Below are 17,285 nucleotides of genomic sequence, written 5' to 3'. Positions count from 1 at the left end.
TACTCCATCAATTTGCACAAACTTTCTTGACATTTAACATGAACTTGTCCCATTTTATAATTGTGTTTGGCTAAGGATTGACAAGCATTCAGCTCAGCTAAAAGTTCACAAGAGCTCCAGCTGGCTAACAAACAGTAACTCACGAAGTCACAATAACTCAAGTTAATTTCAATAAGAACATATGCTTCAGGCAAAATTGTTCCATTGACAGTTAAATTGTTTTAAGTATGTCACACTAAGACAACAAAATAACCAGCACAAATGTGGCTTATAGCTTTTAAAATTACCGGTTAAACTGGTATACCTTTCCAATATAGATAGGCTCTGCAAAACGTCCAGAGACAATCACAAAAGAATCTATGAAGCTTTCATCAATCTTCCCAAGGTTACTCCTACTACAAGGAGTATTTGGAAAAATATGACATCTGTGAGATGCAAAATGCAATTCTGAAATGAAGGACTGACAATTAACAACTTTGGTTGCTGTTTTTTTCCCCTCAGTTAAAAAGTTAAAGTATAGTAAGTTTTTAAGTTACAGAAAGGAATCCATGAAATCTTTCAGCAGAACACTAGTAAAAATCAGCATACAACTCCATTTGCATTCTGGCTTTCTCATCAAGATCCCTTCAAGATACCTTCATACTATTTTCATTTGAAAAGAACCAAATCATTATTGCCTTACAAAATTTCTATGAACATATTTTTGAGTCATGTGCAATTGTATAGTCACAAGCAACATTAAATACTTGCAAAACTCACATTCTTAAAATATAAACAGAACCATTCCCACACAGATTAAATCTGAAAGTGTGAAATATTTTAAGTAACACTGGAATAGTAAAAAAAATTCACTTTTCAAAAAGCAGAGGTGAAAAAGCCCTAATATTTAATACAATTGCTATCAGAATGCAAGCTAGACGCTTATAAGGCACAGGAACAACCTCCAACAATTGATCTTGGGTATTCAATAGCTTACAAAATACCATCCAGAATTTCAATTGCTTTATTTCAGAAGGAAAAAGCGCTGTGAACCTGCTAGCATGTAAGGAGCTGAAGGTATCAGGAAATATTGAGGCATCTAACTATTCTCAAAAGGAAATGTGCTTGTCCAGCTAAAATAAACTGGAATATTTATTAGCTCAGAGAAACCAAACTCATGATACCCATAAGAACATTTACACCTGGTCAAATATATTAAATAAAGCAGCTCGACAAATTAGTTTTTCTGATTATAAGCATGAAGTGACTTCATGAAACATTAAGGAATAGTATGAGACATACTAGTAGTGCTAGAGTTTCAAATGAAGTGTTTTACTCTAAAAATAGTTGCGTATTTCAAGTGTTTAACCTGCTTGTATGCTAGGGCACAAGATATCTGCTTCTGGGAAGTTACAGCACAAAAGTTAACTCACAAGGTCAATAACTGAAGAAAACCCTGCTCTCACATGCCTCTGTTCTTTAACAGCATTGGGAGAATTATCCAGAATTTCCTTAGGAAAGCACTAAAATACAAAACAAAATTGGTATTTGAATTTTTTGAAGCAGTTGACTACAAAAATACTTTCAGAAAGCCTGTAAACATTTACAACACAGTATCTGTATTAATACAACATTATTACTTTCAAGGTCAGTATTACACATGCAGTTTCTTGGAGCTACATATTTTGGTGTTATTTTTAACATCTGACAGAGCATCTTGTACTGTTGCAAGCTCCACACTGTTTACAAATACTCCCAAGCTGCAGCTGTGATTCTACTAGCATATCTTGCCATAGCAAAAAGAAGAGTAATTTTAATTATCCAGTAATGGCATTTTTTACAGTACTATATGCATTACATTGTTCTGTAGACTGGTTTTGTAATTTTTCCACTTTTCAACAACTACAACGAACAACAGGATTTGGTTACAAGGATATCCATTTCTACAAAAGGTCAAACAAGTCCAAGCATAGTTGGGAAACATGTCTAACCCTGTTCAGATTGTGGATGAATCTGTACCCTCTGTTAGCAGGTGCTATTTCAGGAACATCTACGTTTGGTTTACTTTTTAAAATTAAAATGCAGGGATTAAAAAAAAGCTGCTTCGAAATCAAATGTCAAGTTTATGTTTTAACTCTTCATTCTCCCAAAACACCTAACCACGGGCATAACAGTATAAGGTAGCAGCAAACAACTTACCAACACAAGCATTTAGAAACAGCCAGTCGGTCTTTTTCATTCTATTTTTTATTTGCTTTAGTTTTTTGAAGTCAACTTCAAGTTCTTCCTTACTGCCCACAGCTCCAGCCAATTCAATTCTTTGGAAGTCCATTTTCACATCAGATTCACGTTTGGTTGTAGGTGGAGATCTTCTTTGGCTATTACCACTACTACAGCTTCCTCTCCATCGAGCTCTGTCTTGCTCATTTATGATTGAAGAAGCCTCTTCTGTGTCTGCCAGTTCTATTGCTTCTATGTTGTTAGGTCTGGGATGATCACATACAACGCATTTCCTGGCCTTCGCCCAGTTTTCGTATGTACAAACAGAACAAGTCCAGTGCTGAGCCCTTGTGTTTAGTTTATTTCTGTCATTATATTCCTCACATGGATCAACAGAAAAAGGGACTGGTCTTGAACCAGAACCTGAAGACTGAGGAGACTCTGTGGGACTCCTGGTCCTACGTTGAGACAAGCACTGAGTACACCTTATCGCTCTTGGCCAGTTCAAGTATGTGCACATGTGGCACGACCATTTATTTGCACTTTCCATACTGTAAGATGATTTAACCCTTGGTCTTGCACTAGAATCTGGACATATCAAAGGACTACTCCCTCCTTCAGTGCTCGTAGGATCCCAGTCTCTACCAATATCACTTGAACCACTTTTAAATGGATCTTCTGTGATAATTGTTCCACTAGGTCTCTGAGCACGACACATGGTACATTTGATTGCAGATGGCCAATTTTCATATGTACAATACTCACAAGCCCATTTAATTCCACGCTCTGTCATCGTGCACTTCTTGAAATGAACTGCGTCAGGCAGAAAGCTAAGTAATCAGAATACATCATTAGTACACAACGGTTGCATAGGAGCTCTGTTTCAAAAAAAAAAAAGTAAATGAGGTTTAACCCAGTTGACGTGTACTGCATCAAATATAAAAATCAGGCTGAGCAAACAGGCAATCTTTTTTCCTTGATACTATTAGAACATTTAGGGGGAGAAAAACCACTACGAAAAGGGTAAGACTTGAGCTAACTGCATTTTAAATGCAGAATTCAGGATTTCCTACTGCAGAAATGAAAACTCAGTCCTGCATTTCCAGAATTTCTTAAATTTGAACAGAGGCTTCCAAAACAAATTCAGAAAACAGATACACATTAAGCACTGAGAATACTGGGGAAGAGACCAATACAGCTACAGAAACAAGTGACAAATATTAAATTATTGAAATAAAACTCAGTATGACTGCAGCAGTACAAGAAAAGAAACACAAAGTCTAGATCCTGTGAGATTTGTTGCAAGACCTCACAGGATTTGGAAGGAAGGAGTGTATCAGGTGGGCAGTTATACAATGAGTAAGCAGTTCTTTGGGAAAAGTGCGTGTAGGAGCTTACATAAAATACATACATTTTAAAATTTTATACATGTGCTCAACCAAGACTAGGCCTTGATTGGACATCACTCATAACAGCAGTATTACGAAGTTAAAATACCACTTGAAAGCAAGCACAAGCTGTGTGTGTTGACACGCTAACATCGTATTTTCATTCTACAAATCCAGCTTTCAATCCAATTCCAACTCACTTTTTCTCTAATGAAGAGGGGATTCTGTCTTCATGCTGGCTCAGACCTTTTCCTCAGATTGCCAAATATGAAGGATGAGACTAAGCAGATAACTATTCCTGTAAACAAAATGAAAACAGACTCATTATAGGTTTCCTACTGGACCTGAGTAACCAGAAAGTTAATTATTAAATGCCACACCTATTCTGATCCCAATTTACTTGTTTAAACTCAGTCATGACCTGCTGAGACTAACATATAAAGTGGTTAAAACAAACCAGTATTTATAAAGAACCAGTCGCCACACAAGTGATCAATCTGCTGAAGTAAGAGAACTAGATCCAAGCAATGTCAAATTCACACCAAAACATCTATAAACACTCTTATTGGAATCTGAAACAGGATGGGGAAGGAAAAAAAAAGCTTTGATCCCCTCCAGTTTGTGTAGAGGGCATAATAGAGGGAAAGGGTGAGGCAGGTAGATAAAGAACAGAAAAGTTTATACAGTCTATTTCCTCCCTTAACCACAGAATCGTTACCCAACATATAAGACTCATTATGTGCTATTTTTAAGCATGCAAAACTGTTTAAAATACAAATTTGTCATACCAATTGACTGACAATTCTCATTCATCATATTGCAACTCTCTTGGCTAGCAAAAACACCCAGAGTCTAGTAAACAAAAACTCAAAAGAGAAGTTAAACAGGATTAAATTCAAAACTAGACGCATCGAACTAAAAATTAGTTTATGCCTGTTCTCCAATTAGGAAATGTTTTATGACTTAGTACATTCTTCACTGAAATACCTTCACACACACCTTGCTCCACCAAGGCATAGCTAAATGTCCACTTAAATTTGTCACCCTTATTGTTACTATCTCCCTTCTGTGGATTCCAGCAGGCAACATAGGTTTTTTCCAACAGCTCGACTCTGATCTATTCACCAGATCAGGTGGCTGCATGAATGAGGGGCTATCGTATAGCCCAAGACAGAGGAAAGGGCAGGACTATCCTTTTCAGCAGTGATCCATACTTATGGTGCATGAAAGCAGATGAGCAATCAGGAACACGAAGCTTTCTCATAAAGCTCAGGTTCTAATATTACTTGTTTGAACAGCCTGCAGAGCACTTCACTCCCACCTATACGTTATAAAACTGTGTCAGACTACGGAATGTGCCGAGAAGGCAATCAGACTTCCTACTGTCTCCCCTCCACCGTTCACTCATAAAAGTCCATGTCCATGCATAATGGAAAAAAAGAGCGAGATCATACTAGGGTCCCCATATCTGTAATAAAATAAGTAAAAAATACATATATATGAGAATATAAAGTCAACTTGATTTTCATAGAATGACAGAATGGTTTGGGTTGGAAGAGACCTTAAAGATCATCTAGTTCCAACCCCCTTGCCATGGTCAGGGACACCTTCCACTAGACCAGGTTGCTTAAAGCCCCATCCAACCTGGCCTTGAACACTTCCAGGGATGGGGCATCCACAACTTCTCTGGGCAACCTGTTCCAGTGCCTCACCACCCTCATAGTGAAGAATTTCTTCTTTATATCTAATCTAAATCTACCCTCTTTCGGTTTAAAGCCATTACCCCTTGTCATATCACTACATGCCCTTGTAAAAAGTCCCTCTCCAGCTTTCTTGTAGGCCCCCTTCAGGCACTGGAAGGCTGCAATAAGGTCTCTCTGGAGCCTTCTCTTCTCCAGGGTAAACAATGCCAACTCTCTCAGCCTGTCTTCATAGGAGAGGTGCTCCAGTCCTCTGACCATCTCCGTGGCCCTCCTCTGGACTCACTCCAACAGGTCGTCTTATGTTGGGGGCCCCAGAGCTGAACACAGTACTCAGTACACCTTTTACTAAAGGTGACTTCATAAAGACAAATTTTCAGAAACTTGGAGAAAAAACAGCTTCTCTACTCCATAAACAAACTAAAGCTTTGCCAAAATACCTCCTATATGAGTACACTATATGCTAGATTTATCTATTCCATTTGGTCAAGGCTTTTTTCCCCCCAATTCCCAAAATAAGTTTTTTTAATTACTTTAACATTTCTTAATAAGCTTATTCTCTCTATAAACAGTAGAGAGTTTTCTGAGATATTAACATTTCCTAGTTAGGAACTTAAGACAGTTGAACATGGTTTTCAGAAAAGAGAAGGAAGCAGCGCACCATCTGTGCACCTGCCAACTGCCACCAACAGAACCACCATGAGCTGTTTCACTTGTGCCACGAAGGACAACCAGAAAGTGGCTGTCCTGATACTTCAACACCCAATACAAACTTGAGAATAATTTCTACCTGAGCAGAAGTTGGTATGTTTTCAGTAGGTAATGCTTTCAATCAAAAGCTAGATCAGCATACAATGTGTGATAAAGCCCGAGGGGGATCTGTAACTGTAAATGGTCTCTTACCTGCCCCAGGTTGTAAAACCTTAAACCCAGTAGTTCCCATTGCAAACAAATCCCAACCCACATTTAGGATGGGGCAAGAAAACAAAGCATCATCTGTTTTACTGACATTAAGACTAGGAAAGGAGATTGCTGCGCTGCTCAAGTTGAAAAGCAGCTGGTTGCAAAAACAATCTAAACAAATACTGAGATACTATTTATGAAACGCAACAGCACATACCACGTTACAGAAAAGCTTCCATCTGTATCATGAGATTAGGTTTTTAGTTGCAATTATTCTCTGTGCCCCTTAAAAAGCTAGATGCTTTCAGACATAATTCTTAGAGAGGCTGAGTATCTGCAGCTTCGAAAGCCTCTGAGATATGAGCTCACTACCTCTGAACACGAGGCCTCGGGTTATTATGAAGTAAAGAATATAAAAAGGCTCTATGGAGCAATGCAATTTCTCTTCTTTGATAGCTCTGCCAACACCCACTACGGCACAGCTAGATGAGGAAATTTAGCACTTTCATGTATCAAGTTTTTTTTTACTTTTAGGTCTTGGTCTGACCCCCAGCTGCACCCCACCCCAGGGACACCAGAACCATCTGATTTACTGGTGATACAGGATCATCATCCAGCCACTGAACAGTTTGAAGCTTGTTACTTTTTTCCAGAATTACTTCTTTGCCACTCTGTCTTCAAGTTAACTTGTTATTTTAGATTCTTCACAGAGGAGAAGTTGCATCATGTAGTACCTCCCTCACAGAGAAATAGCAAAACAGTAACTGTGAAGTGCAGGTGCATGCCTTTATGTCCAAAAAGCATGAGCAGACAAGAAATTAAAACCCACAAAACTCCAAGCAAGTTCCAATTGATCAGTTTATACAGTGTGCTAAACACCTTCTGGACAGACTGGTAGAGTAACTCAGTACACTAAAGGGGAATATATTAAATTCTGATAAATCAAGTAACAAAGAAAAATCAAAACATTATCAGACTACCTTTTTACTAAATAAAGTCAGTCAGAAAAGGTCACCTACAACAGTCACAAATTTTTCTTTTGCTTTGTTTCAACTTTTAAGAATATTCTTCTTTTTAGGTGCATGGGAAAACACAAAATGCCACACAGAAATTGGGAAGAAACAATGAAGTCCTCAAATGACATTTTTATGACAGGATATATTATAGTCCCCTCAATTTAATCATTCACTGTGTCCAGAAGTTATTTTTCCTTTGGCTCAAACAAGGAACAATACAGAGCTCCATTTCATTAAACAATCAAGCCCTTCCCTGTGAACAGGCCAGACTCTGATTTAGACCAGTCTACACTACAGATCTTTTGCTGGGATGGTGCTGGCATCTGTGCTGGCAGAAACCTTATGTAATTATACTGATCAAATCAGTGTTACCACCTTACCTTGTTTTGCTCATGTGTACGGATTTTCGAACAAAGCTAACTGCTTCTGTATTTACAGGGAAAAGGGAGCTTAGGTATCAACTTGAGCTTTCAGCAAGACTTGCAAGGCAAAAGAGCTCCCCCCTCCCTCCCCGCCGCCTCTCTTAGGCTGCTCCAAAAAAGAAAGGCAGGCTGGTTTATTTATTTTAAAACACTGAAGCAACTTTTCGGAGCAACAAAATAAGCAGAAGCATCTTGTTCTGAAAGAAAGAGAGGTCTCTATAAGCAAACGCAGAATCTATAACTCAACAGTTTATGAGTGTAGAAGTAACACCTTTCACACATCTAACCACAAAAAGGAGCGGAGAGGAACAGGACTGCGAGTCAAAGCAAAAGATCAAACAGCAGCACTTTCACTGACTGTATTCTTTATGTATTATGAGACATAGTGTATTTAAATGTACATCTACCAAGAAAGGGTCTCAATCTGACAGCTGTAATTGCTCACTAACAGCTGGATAACGTTGCTGTGAAGTTTATATATACACACAATGGACAAACTGCTTTTTAAGAAAAATTGCCTATGATTAACCCCGCATAATTTGACACATTTTCAGAAGCGTTCCCCCTTGTACGTCACCACCTCAAGTTCTCTTCCAATTACCCATAATAAATTAGCATATTTCTTACAAAACTGAAGTTCATTTATATACAAATAAGTTTTCCAATTAAAGCTGTAAAAGGAAGACCTGTTAAAAATCACACACCTGGACTATCACCTTAAGTGGTCATGATAAAATATGCACTACTCTGAATTCAGATAGGTGTAGCTGGTTTTGTTCTGTAAAACTGCAGAACATTTTTAAAAGATACATAAGATGAATTTGAGTCAACTGTTCACAATAGTAAACAAAGCAATGGTTTGATTTCACTGTTTCCAAACAAATACGTTTATAAACATTGCCACTCTGTTGCTGACGCTAACCACGGTATCTTTTTAAAGCTCATATAAGCTGTACCAAGGGACTCGGATCAAACAAAAATTTTGCCAATATTTAAATACAGCCAGTAGGAAGGTCTAGAAGATAACAGAGCTGTACACAAGCTTAAACCAAAATGGCCAATTTGTTTCTTTCAAACTTGTAAACTCTCTGAAAACCTCCTCAACGATTTCTTACATAGAAGACATTGCTATTTAACTGGCTCAAATTCACTTTTGTTATCTGGGGCCAAGAATCCTCGTGAAGTATCACACTGTCAATACACTTCAACAAAAACAACTTACATTTTTAAATAACCTATTTGAAATTTATTGCCAAGTGTTAAGAATTGATTTTCACATGAAATTTGCCTTGCCTAATTTTCTAAGGTGGAATTTTACTGACAATTTCTTCTCTTAACTTACTAAACTTACTCCACCTTCAACTATTTGCTATTCTTGCATGACTGCTTTCTCAAGAATTCAGCATAAGCCTCAACAGATCAGTATATTAAAAGCATAAAACTTGAACCTAGGCTTCTACAGTCTGAAGGGAACTAACAATAAGTTCCATTGTCGTCTCTGCAAATTAGTTTAAAAAAAAATTAAGATCATTGACCTTGTCAATGGGACAACCAAACCAGATCAGCGCTGAATCTGGAAGCTTTGCAGTAAGGACAATAGCTAGGTACTACAATAAAGAACAGAAAGATTACTGCAAAGTCACCAATGTAGAAGCATTTTCTGTATTAGCCTGAATACACTGAAGCAAGGAATTTAACAAGTAAGCATAGTTTGCTTTGGTTATTAGGACAGTTCTTTAAAAATTAAAGGATACTGTCCCAAACAGATCAGCGAAAAGGAGAAAATACTCTGTCATCTCAGGAAAAGAGCATTGAAATCGTTGTCTGCAAGCTGCTCTATGAGGTGGGTTTTTTTGCTTACAGAATTTTTATTTCTTTAAAGAACAAAAGCTGGCTATTTGTAGTACAGACAGTAGGAACTGGTCTCAGACTTCAGCTATCATTACAGAACGCAGAAACCCCTTTCTTATAAAATACAGATACAAAGCAAGAACTATGTTGGAAGACAGAGGCTTTTGTCAAACTACGTTATCCTCCTCATTCTCATCCCAGTAAGAGCACTGCTCTCAAAACATGCCAGGATCACCTCTGCTCTTCTGAGTAGTAGAGCTGTTCCTTTGCTCCCAGTAACATGGACAACAGGAAGAATGTTGCTGTCTTAAGAGAGGCATCATCAAGTTAAGACTGGCACAAATCTCAGTTCTATTAAAGACCAAATCATTGCTATGTAAATCACAACACAATCTACAAACTACAACATTAATGGCGCATGAGAAAAGAAAAATTGAAAATATTTTCATTATAACTGAGTAACTATTTACAATCTAGTATGTTAAATGAGTTTTAACATTTTTCTTCAGTTTTGATAGTCTAGGCTGTCAACAAATACTCTGTACCGCAGATTTTTAGGTATGACCTCGTTCATTACGTACAACTTTTCAGCTACTAAGCGGGCAATTAGTTAAAATCCAGAAGACTTGATCTTTCACAAAGAAACTTGCTGCAAGAAATGCAGTTCTCTTAACCAAAAAAACCTCGAAGAAAGTAGGTAGTAACTTCTGAAAACATTTAGAAGTCTGTTCACTGGGTGAATTCTGACGGGCTTCATTTACATACAATGAATAAGAAATTGCTTTCATTTTGATTTATGGATTCGCATCTCATTTCAAAGCATCTTAAGTCTACTTTATTAGGTATTTATGGTATTCAGAAAGATTACTCTGATTTTGCTTCAGCTTTCTTTTCAATATTCTATTCACACTTCCAATCCAACTGCTATCATTTCAAATAAACCTTAAAGCCTGACTTTTCATAAGCAAGATAATTTATATGCAGTTTTAATGCAAGAGGATGCCTAATTTTGCAAATGTTCTGTGCAGTAAGAAGTCAAACATTCGCCAGGTTACAGATCTTAGGAGATGTCTGAAATACAAGAATTGACAATGAACTTTAGATTAGGATGTAGACCTAACTATAAACAGACTTCCGCAAAAGCTGAAAACTCATCACAGAATTAAGAGGTATTTGACAATACTAAACATTCACTCTTTCTGCTGTCTTTTTTTATTTTAATGTTTATCCCTTGAAGCATTTTTGTGCTCTTAACCGCTACAGTTAATCCTGCTGCGTAACTTGCAAAATAGAAGTTTCCAATTTATTTGTTACTCATCTCAAATGGGTCAAACTACACATAGCCCTATTAAATTTGTGACTAAAAGCTAGGAAAACCTTAACTGCTGAAAACAACCTATAAAAAACAATAGCAGCGGCTTGCAGTTCAGTCCTCTTTCTTATTTCAGAAGAGAGTTACATTTTTCAGGGGTTTTTTTGGTTTTGTTTTAAACTCAATTAAAAGTGAACAACTATTTAGATGAGATGTTACTACACATTAGGATGGACTAAATACGACTGCTTACTTAGAAACCAATACCATTTGGGAAAATGAGAGTAAGCAGATCAACAGTTGCATAATACACAGCATCTCCCACACAATACTAATCAAAAACCAAGCGAAGTGACTCAAAATAATGAGCTATGATAGAATATTTGCATAAATACAGCCAGCGACATTTAATGAATCTGATCATCATGAACCGTCAGCAACAGATGAATACTGACTCAAGATAAGATGTACAATACAGTAACAGACATACATAATAAAACACAACAAAATTGTTAAAACTTCATTTTTAAGACATTTGCATTGGGTAAAGTACAGAAGTTGAACAAGAGGATTCTTTTTAAACAGTGAGGTCAAACACAAAAATACAGTTTATCTGTGTTTAGACTATATGCCTAAAACACGAGACTCATTTTTGTTTAGATCTCAGCCATCCTCACACAAGATGAGGAAAACCAGATGTCATGCTCTGACTAAAAACACACTGTGGAGTCAGACATCAAAACTTAAAAACACTTAAACCTGTCCAACAACCAAGGAACATTATATTAAGACTTGTACATTTGACATTCAGTTCTAGTAATTATCCTCTGGACCTCCTCAATACTGGCTGACCATAAATTAGATCATGGCTACTTGCACACAGAGTCACCACTTGGTGGAGAAAAACCACCTGCCTCCAAATGAAACAAGGAAACACACACTCAACATCAACTATTGTGTAGCTGCTTCCTAAATAACAGCAAGCCACTTTCAGATACAGTTAAGGACCATCTTTGGTATACACATTTGCAATTGGGCTATATTTAAGACTAGTTCTAGTTCAAGTAAGCCATACAAGCTACACCCATTTTATCCAGCTCTTCTCAAGATACTGGCTAGACAGCAAAGTATCAAAAAAAAAAAAAAGGGAAAGTGGGGGGGAGGGGAGAAGAGAGAGATAAGCCAAAATGCTATTACCACAGCACACAAAAACCACTACTGTGTATGTCGCTGCTTAACATAGCGCAAAGAACTAGTATCAAATATCACAGGGAAAAGAAATTCAAACTCCTTCTAGAGAAGGAGTGATAGCAGGTTTGGGTTTTTTAAATCACTTATTCTTTTTAACCTTACGATTAGTAATCTGTATTTTGCTCATAATACATATCCAACAACTCCAAGTTAATCACTCCAAGGTACGCTGAGGTGCTAGAAAGTTTCAGAGTAACAGCTCTAAAACAGTAAACTTTCTGCTTTTGGGGGGTGGGAATAACTTTCTGCTAGAGACAACACTGAACAACCTTCTTTAAATAAACTATTTAAAAGCCGTAAGATGACAATTATTTTTATCCCTGCCAAGCTAAACAGTAATGTGGAGGTCAAAAAAATGTAAATAGTCCAGCAGACCATCCCAACCCTTCAGCAAGATAAAAATTAGCTTCTCAACAAGCACACAGTAAGAGGAAGCCTTTGTATCCAAAAACCTAAACCCACAGGCCCATCCGATACAAGGCATAAGTGACAATCGGACATTGTTAAGACACCAAGTACAAAGTACTCCTGACTTACCATGGTAGTGTGAACTAAAAAAAAAAAGAGAAAAAAAGAAAAGGCCTAGCATGAAAACAAGTATATACTCAACACTTCTTGAAACTGCAAAAGACTCAAGACTCAGACCTGTAGATTGAAGCTGGTTTAGGGGAGTATTCAGATAGCAGCAACTAATAAATAAGCCAGCTGTCTCTACTGAATCCCTGCTTAGATACTGGAAAGATGAATGGAGACAGAAGAAATACTTTCAAGCCCATTAGCCTGAAAGAAGTACAAGTCAACACTTACACAATGCACTTAGTCTTCACAGCCACAAGAAACAGGATTCTCTCAACTGACAATCATCTTCACAAAGCAAATTTCCTATTTTTTGCTAGAATTATGCACATTTATGAAATTTATGAGTCATTTTTCTTCCCAGATAATCAACTGACACATGGTTTTCAAATGAATGGATCTACAGAAGTGCATGCAACTTCAAAGCCACTATAAGATTACTTGATCATAATAGTTCTAATCTACCAAAACAGACCACTCAAGTTTATTTTTCTTTCCATAGTCAGGTAAACCATGGTTCTGACAATTTTCTTTAGCTCAGGAAAGCTAATTCCTGAATATCTAGAAGATAGCAGAACACCAACATAACTTACAAAAGTTTCTTAATGTCTGTAAACTCCCCCGTAACTTGGACTTTTTCTGTTTCATTAAAAACAGCTACTCAAGACTAGATGCTAAATCAAATCGAAGTCAAAGAATCACATGGAGGATTTTTAAACCTTAACATTTGTTTACAAAAATAATGGCAAACGTAACCCAAATAATACATCACCATGTATTGGCTTCTGGTATGGTGGGAGGAAGGAGAAGAAAAAGGAAAAAAAAAAAAAAAAAAAGACGACTGCAGCCTCCTTGCTCACAACTGACAGTTTCAGAAAGAAGTCCTACTTACACTTACCAAAACAGACACAGGTCCATCCTTCCAGTCCCCCCACCCCCTGGACAGCAGGTTGCATGCCTGGTATTCGTTTTGTACCTAGCTCTCGTTACTTCAAGTATTTTCAGCTCAATTCTGAACTCAACCTTAAAGACAGATGTAAATTCTGTGCCTTCTCCAGCATTTGTCTTAGAAGTACTAACTTTTGTTAATTTAAAATGCACACGTGAATGCAAACAAAATTAGCAGCCATTCTCGGCAAAAAAAAATTCCACCTTACTAGAAATATTAAAAAAAAAAAGATGCAATAGCATCCTTGTTTTAAGAACAAGCAGAACAGATTATATCAGAATAAATTCAAATAACCAAAGGGAAAAACGCCAACTTAATTATATCTGCTGCACAGTAAAATATGCAAAAGGGCTGCAAACTTGGCTGCTTCATAGGCAAGATGCTCTGCACATACCAGCAACTACCACTCTTTCCAATGTATTACCCTCCCATGTTCCTTGTAAAAAAAAAAAAAACCACCAAAAAACCAACTCTACCATTCCTTCTGCTTTCTTAAACCAAGGTCTCCGTATCAGCCCCCTCTTGAAGACAGTTCTTTCTTCAAACGTCCCTGCACTTATTCCCTGCACTTATTCCCTACTCCACCCCCTCCACACCTCTCCTCTCTCTGGTCTTCACCAAAATGAGTTTTTGCATAAATAGGACAGCAGCACAGGAAAAAAGTTGTTTTAAAAAATGCCAGGTAGATACAACTCCAGTTTGACTACAGAGCTTCTGAAAACCTGCCCATGCCACAAAGAAGTAAATACAAAATCACCCATATTATTATAGACTAACGTGTTCTCAGAATTGATGTCAAAGTACTACAGTTCTTCTTTTAAAGTATGTTAACTGTTAGACACCGAAGAGATAACAGTCCTACTATTAATCTTGTATTTCAAGAAAGTTCCAAAAGAGTTAACTATATACGTATGAGAAGCTGTGCTTCAGCAATTGATGATGCAAAAATGAACACAGTCACAAAATCAATCCAATTCTGTGCAAGTTAGAGCAATGTCAGCTATGCAAGAAGTGCTATGAAAAAGAGTAAGTACGAGGAAAGTGTCTGAATTCCTAATGTTTGAGATCTTAACTAGAAGACAGAAGTTTTCTTTTTAAGGTACAACAAATTCCATTCAACTGACATTTCAAAGTTATAATTATCTGTTATTTAACTGATTTTACCAAGCTATGCCATTTCACAAGTGAAGTGGTAAGCTCTTCATCAGCTGTGTCGAAAAAAATTTTCTTTTCAACTTCCCCTCATTTCCCTCTTCGTATGTAGTACTACTTAAAAAAAAAAAATAAAAAATTAAGAACTCTGTTACAGCTAAGCCAGCCATTTTCAGCTGCCAAACTAAAGTTTAGTTCCATTTTAGTACCAGGAGACTATGGATAATTCATGCAGTTAAAATGAGGATTACTTGTTGACAGAAAATTCAAACAGCTCAAAATAACCTAGCCTTCAAATTTTGGGGGGAGGAAGGGGCATGAGATTACTAACAGAACTGGCAGTAGCAGTTTAAGTGCTTTGCTGTGATTAGTAGATGGTACATCACGATAAAGAATGCATTGATCTAAAGTTGTGCACAATCTCAACCCAGTGCAAAACTGATACGGCAAAGAGAAGCTGGAAAGAGAAATGTTAACACCTAAGTTAATACCACATGAAGGAGCCAGTAAATCTCGCATTAAAGTGCCTGAGAGTACATTTGATTATTTGATTGACTATATTAAAAATAACCTCCCATACAATCAGTAAAGTATTTTCTACTTACAATTCTGACTTATTTACAGATCCATCTTGCAAAGAACACCAAAGATGAATGGGATTTCCCATCCCCAAGGAATTTACATATCAAATTATGTACAATTAGAATGGCCACACACAAGGCTAAATAAGACTGAAAATGTTGCCTTGACCAATTCTGCGTTTTAACTAGTTTCCAATTTAAGTCATGCTTCTGTGATGAATCCCATTGATGCTTTTATGCCACTCAACATTCCAATTAAATTAATACTTTTTAATTATACTTCTGAGAAAATGCTAATGGATACAACTCTACAATAACAGATTATGGCCTCATCGGTCATCCCCATCTGCCTGTCCTTACTTAATCAGCGTAAGAAAAGTAAAGGTAATAATTCCTTTTTTCTTCAAGAGAATAACACCACATAGTTAGTTTCACAAATCCTACAAAATGCAACGCATCCAAAAGCATTACTCTCTTTTAATGCTGTGACAGACTTAAATCAGAAGTGATCTTTTACACATGACACGCTAGACGCTGCATGCTGAGACACCAATTCAACTTGGCCTTCGGAAGGAGGCAAAGAGTTCCAGAACACCTCCTGCTGCTTACCTGTTTCCCCTCTCTCTGAGTAACCACTGAAAAGGGAAAGAAAAAAAAAAAAAAAAGAAATGGGCTTCACAGATCTCTTTTGCAGTCACCAAAGACAAAATGCTAGATGAGCAGAAGGAAAAGCAAAACTGAGTGCAACAAATCTCTCCTGAACTACTGTTACAAGGTTCTGCTCACAGCAGAATGAGCTTTAACACACTATGCGTTAGAGAAAGGAGGAAGTTAAGGTATTACACAGAGACATCTCACCTTTCAATTTTTGCATCAACAAACATATTGATGCGTTAAACTCACATGCCAGTTTCACCACTTATGACACAGCAGGTAGCTAGTGAGTAGAGACTGTTCAAGCACAGCAGAAAGCCTGCCAAACAACATTTGTTTACTACATCGACTCCCAAGAATTCTAGAAAAAGTTGTCATTATTGTTACCACTGAAAGTCACCGTGGCAGCAAAAAGTTCTCAGCAGTCATGCTGTGTCTGCCATGCAGGAGACCCAGATGAATTTTCTCCAATCATTTCTCCCACCCGCTGCTCCTCAGAGGGCAGTGAGTGCTCTGGGGATGGAGCACTCAAGATCTGGGTTGAGGGCTAGAAGGAATGCCTTTTGTCACCCCGAAGGAAGGGCTCACAGACACATCCGTGACCTCCGCGGAGAAGTTTACCTTATCCTGGCAGGAAGCTGCCGCAGCGTGGGACTGCGAAGGTAGAGTCAGAAAGGTGCTGGAAGTGTGGATTACCAAGGTTTGCCTCACTCGTTAATCGAACTTCTCTAATTTCTTTTAAACTTCAGTTCACAAAAACAAGCTCGATTCTGAAATACTTCTCACACCGTACTTTATTTCTGATAAAGTATCGACAATACGTGATATTGTACTATAGGCAATATCATGGAAGTTCTGCTATCCAAAATTCACAGATACCAGCAAGAAGCTCCCATTACCTATTCTACCACAGCGTACAGATCAAAACAGGCATCTCCAAAAAGAAAAAAAAAGGAGGGGGGGAAGAAGTGGGAGGCAGCAGAGGCATGATCTCACCCCAGCAGACCGAGGTACTGCAGCCCAGCATTTGGAGAAGCAGCCACAAGAGAAAAATCGGAGTTTCCTGCCTTTGTACCGAGACTGTTGTTGCTGTAACACAGCTTTTGGAAAGATATGTTACACACGGTGCTGCTGGGACGGAGGGAGAAACGCCGCATCCCGCGGCAGGCGAGCAGGCTGCCCTTCCGCCGGCGGTTACCGCCGAAGCAAACCCCCCCTTCCACGCGGGACGGTGACCCCAGCGGGGCCCGAGCCGGCCACGGAGGAGCCGCGGAGGAGGCGACTCCCCACACCGCCCCTCGGCCGGGCCACCCCCGGCCCCGCAGCGCCCC

At 38.1% G+C, this 17,285-nt stretch overlaps 1 protein-coding gene across 2 annotated transcripts in view; it reads right to left on the bottom strand.

The window, feature by feature from the left end:
* The window catches only part of ZRANB1 (zinc finger RANBP2-type containing 1), a 45,565-nt gene that overhangs the window by 28,045 nt on the left and 235 nt on the right, over positions 1-17,285 (bottom strand). Inside the window, exons 2-3 of one of the 2 annotated variants that reach the window (XM_076339212.1) lie at positions 3,788-3,885; positions 2,179-3,077 (exon numbers count right to left, since the gene is read on the bottom strand). In XM_076339212.1, the coding sequence (XP_076195327.1) occupies positions 2,179-2,992 (814 nt within the window). In that variant the 5' untranslated portion in view covers positions 2,993-3,077; positions 3,788-3,885. The remainder of the gene's footprint in view (positions 1-2,178; positions 3,078-3,787; positions 3,886-17,285) is intronic. The other variant, XM_076339211.1, reaches the window with a different exon arrangement.

The sequence above is a fragment of the Aptenodytes patagonicus genome, chromosome 5 (genome assembly GCF_965638725.1).
Source record: "Aptenodytes patagonicus chromosome 5, bAptPat1.pri.cur, whole genome shotgun sequence".
NCBI classification, from domain to species: domain Eukaryota; kingdom Metazoa; phylum Chordata; class Aves; order Sphenisciformes; family Spheniscidae; genus Aptenodytes; species Aptenodytes patagonicus.
The sequence above is the reverse complement of the archived record's forward strand: the minus strand, read 5'-3'. Positions and strand labels throughout refer to the sequence as shown.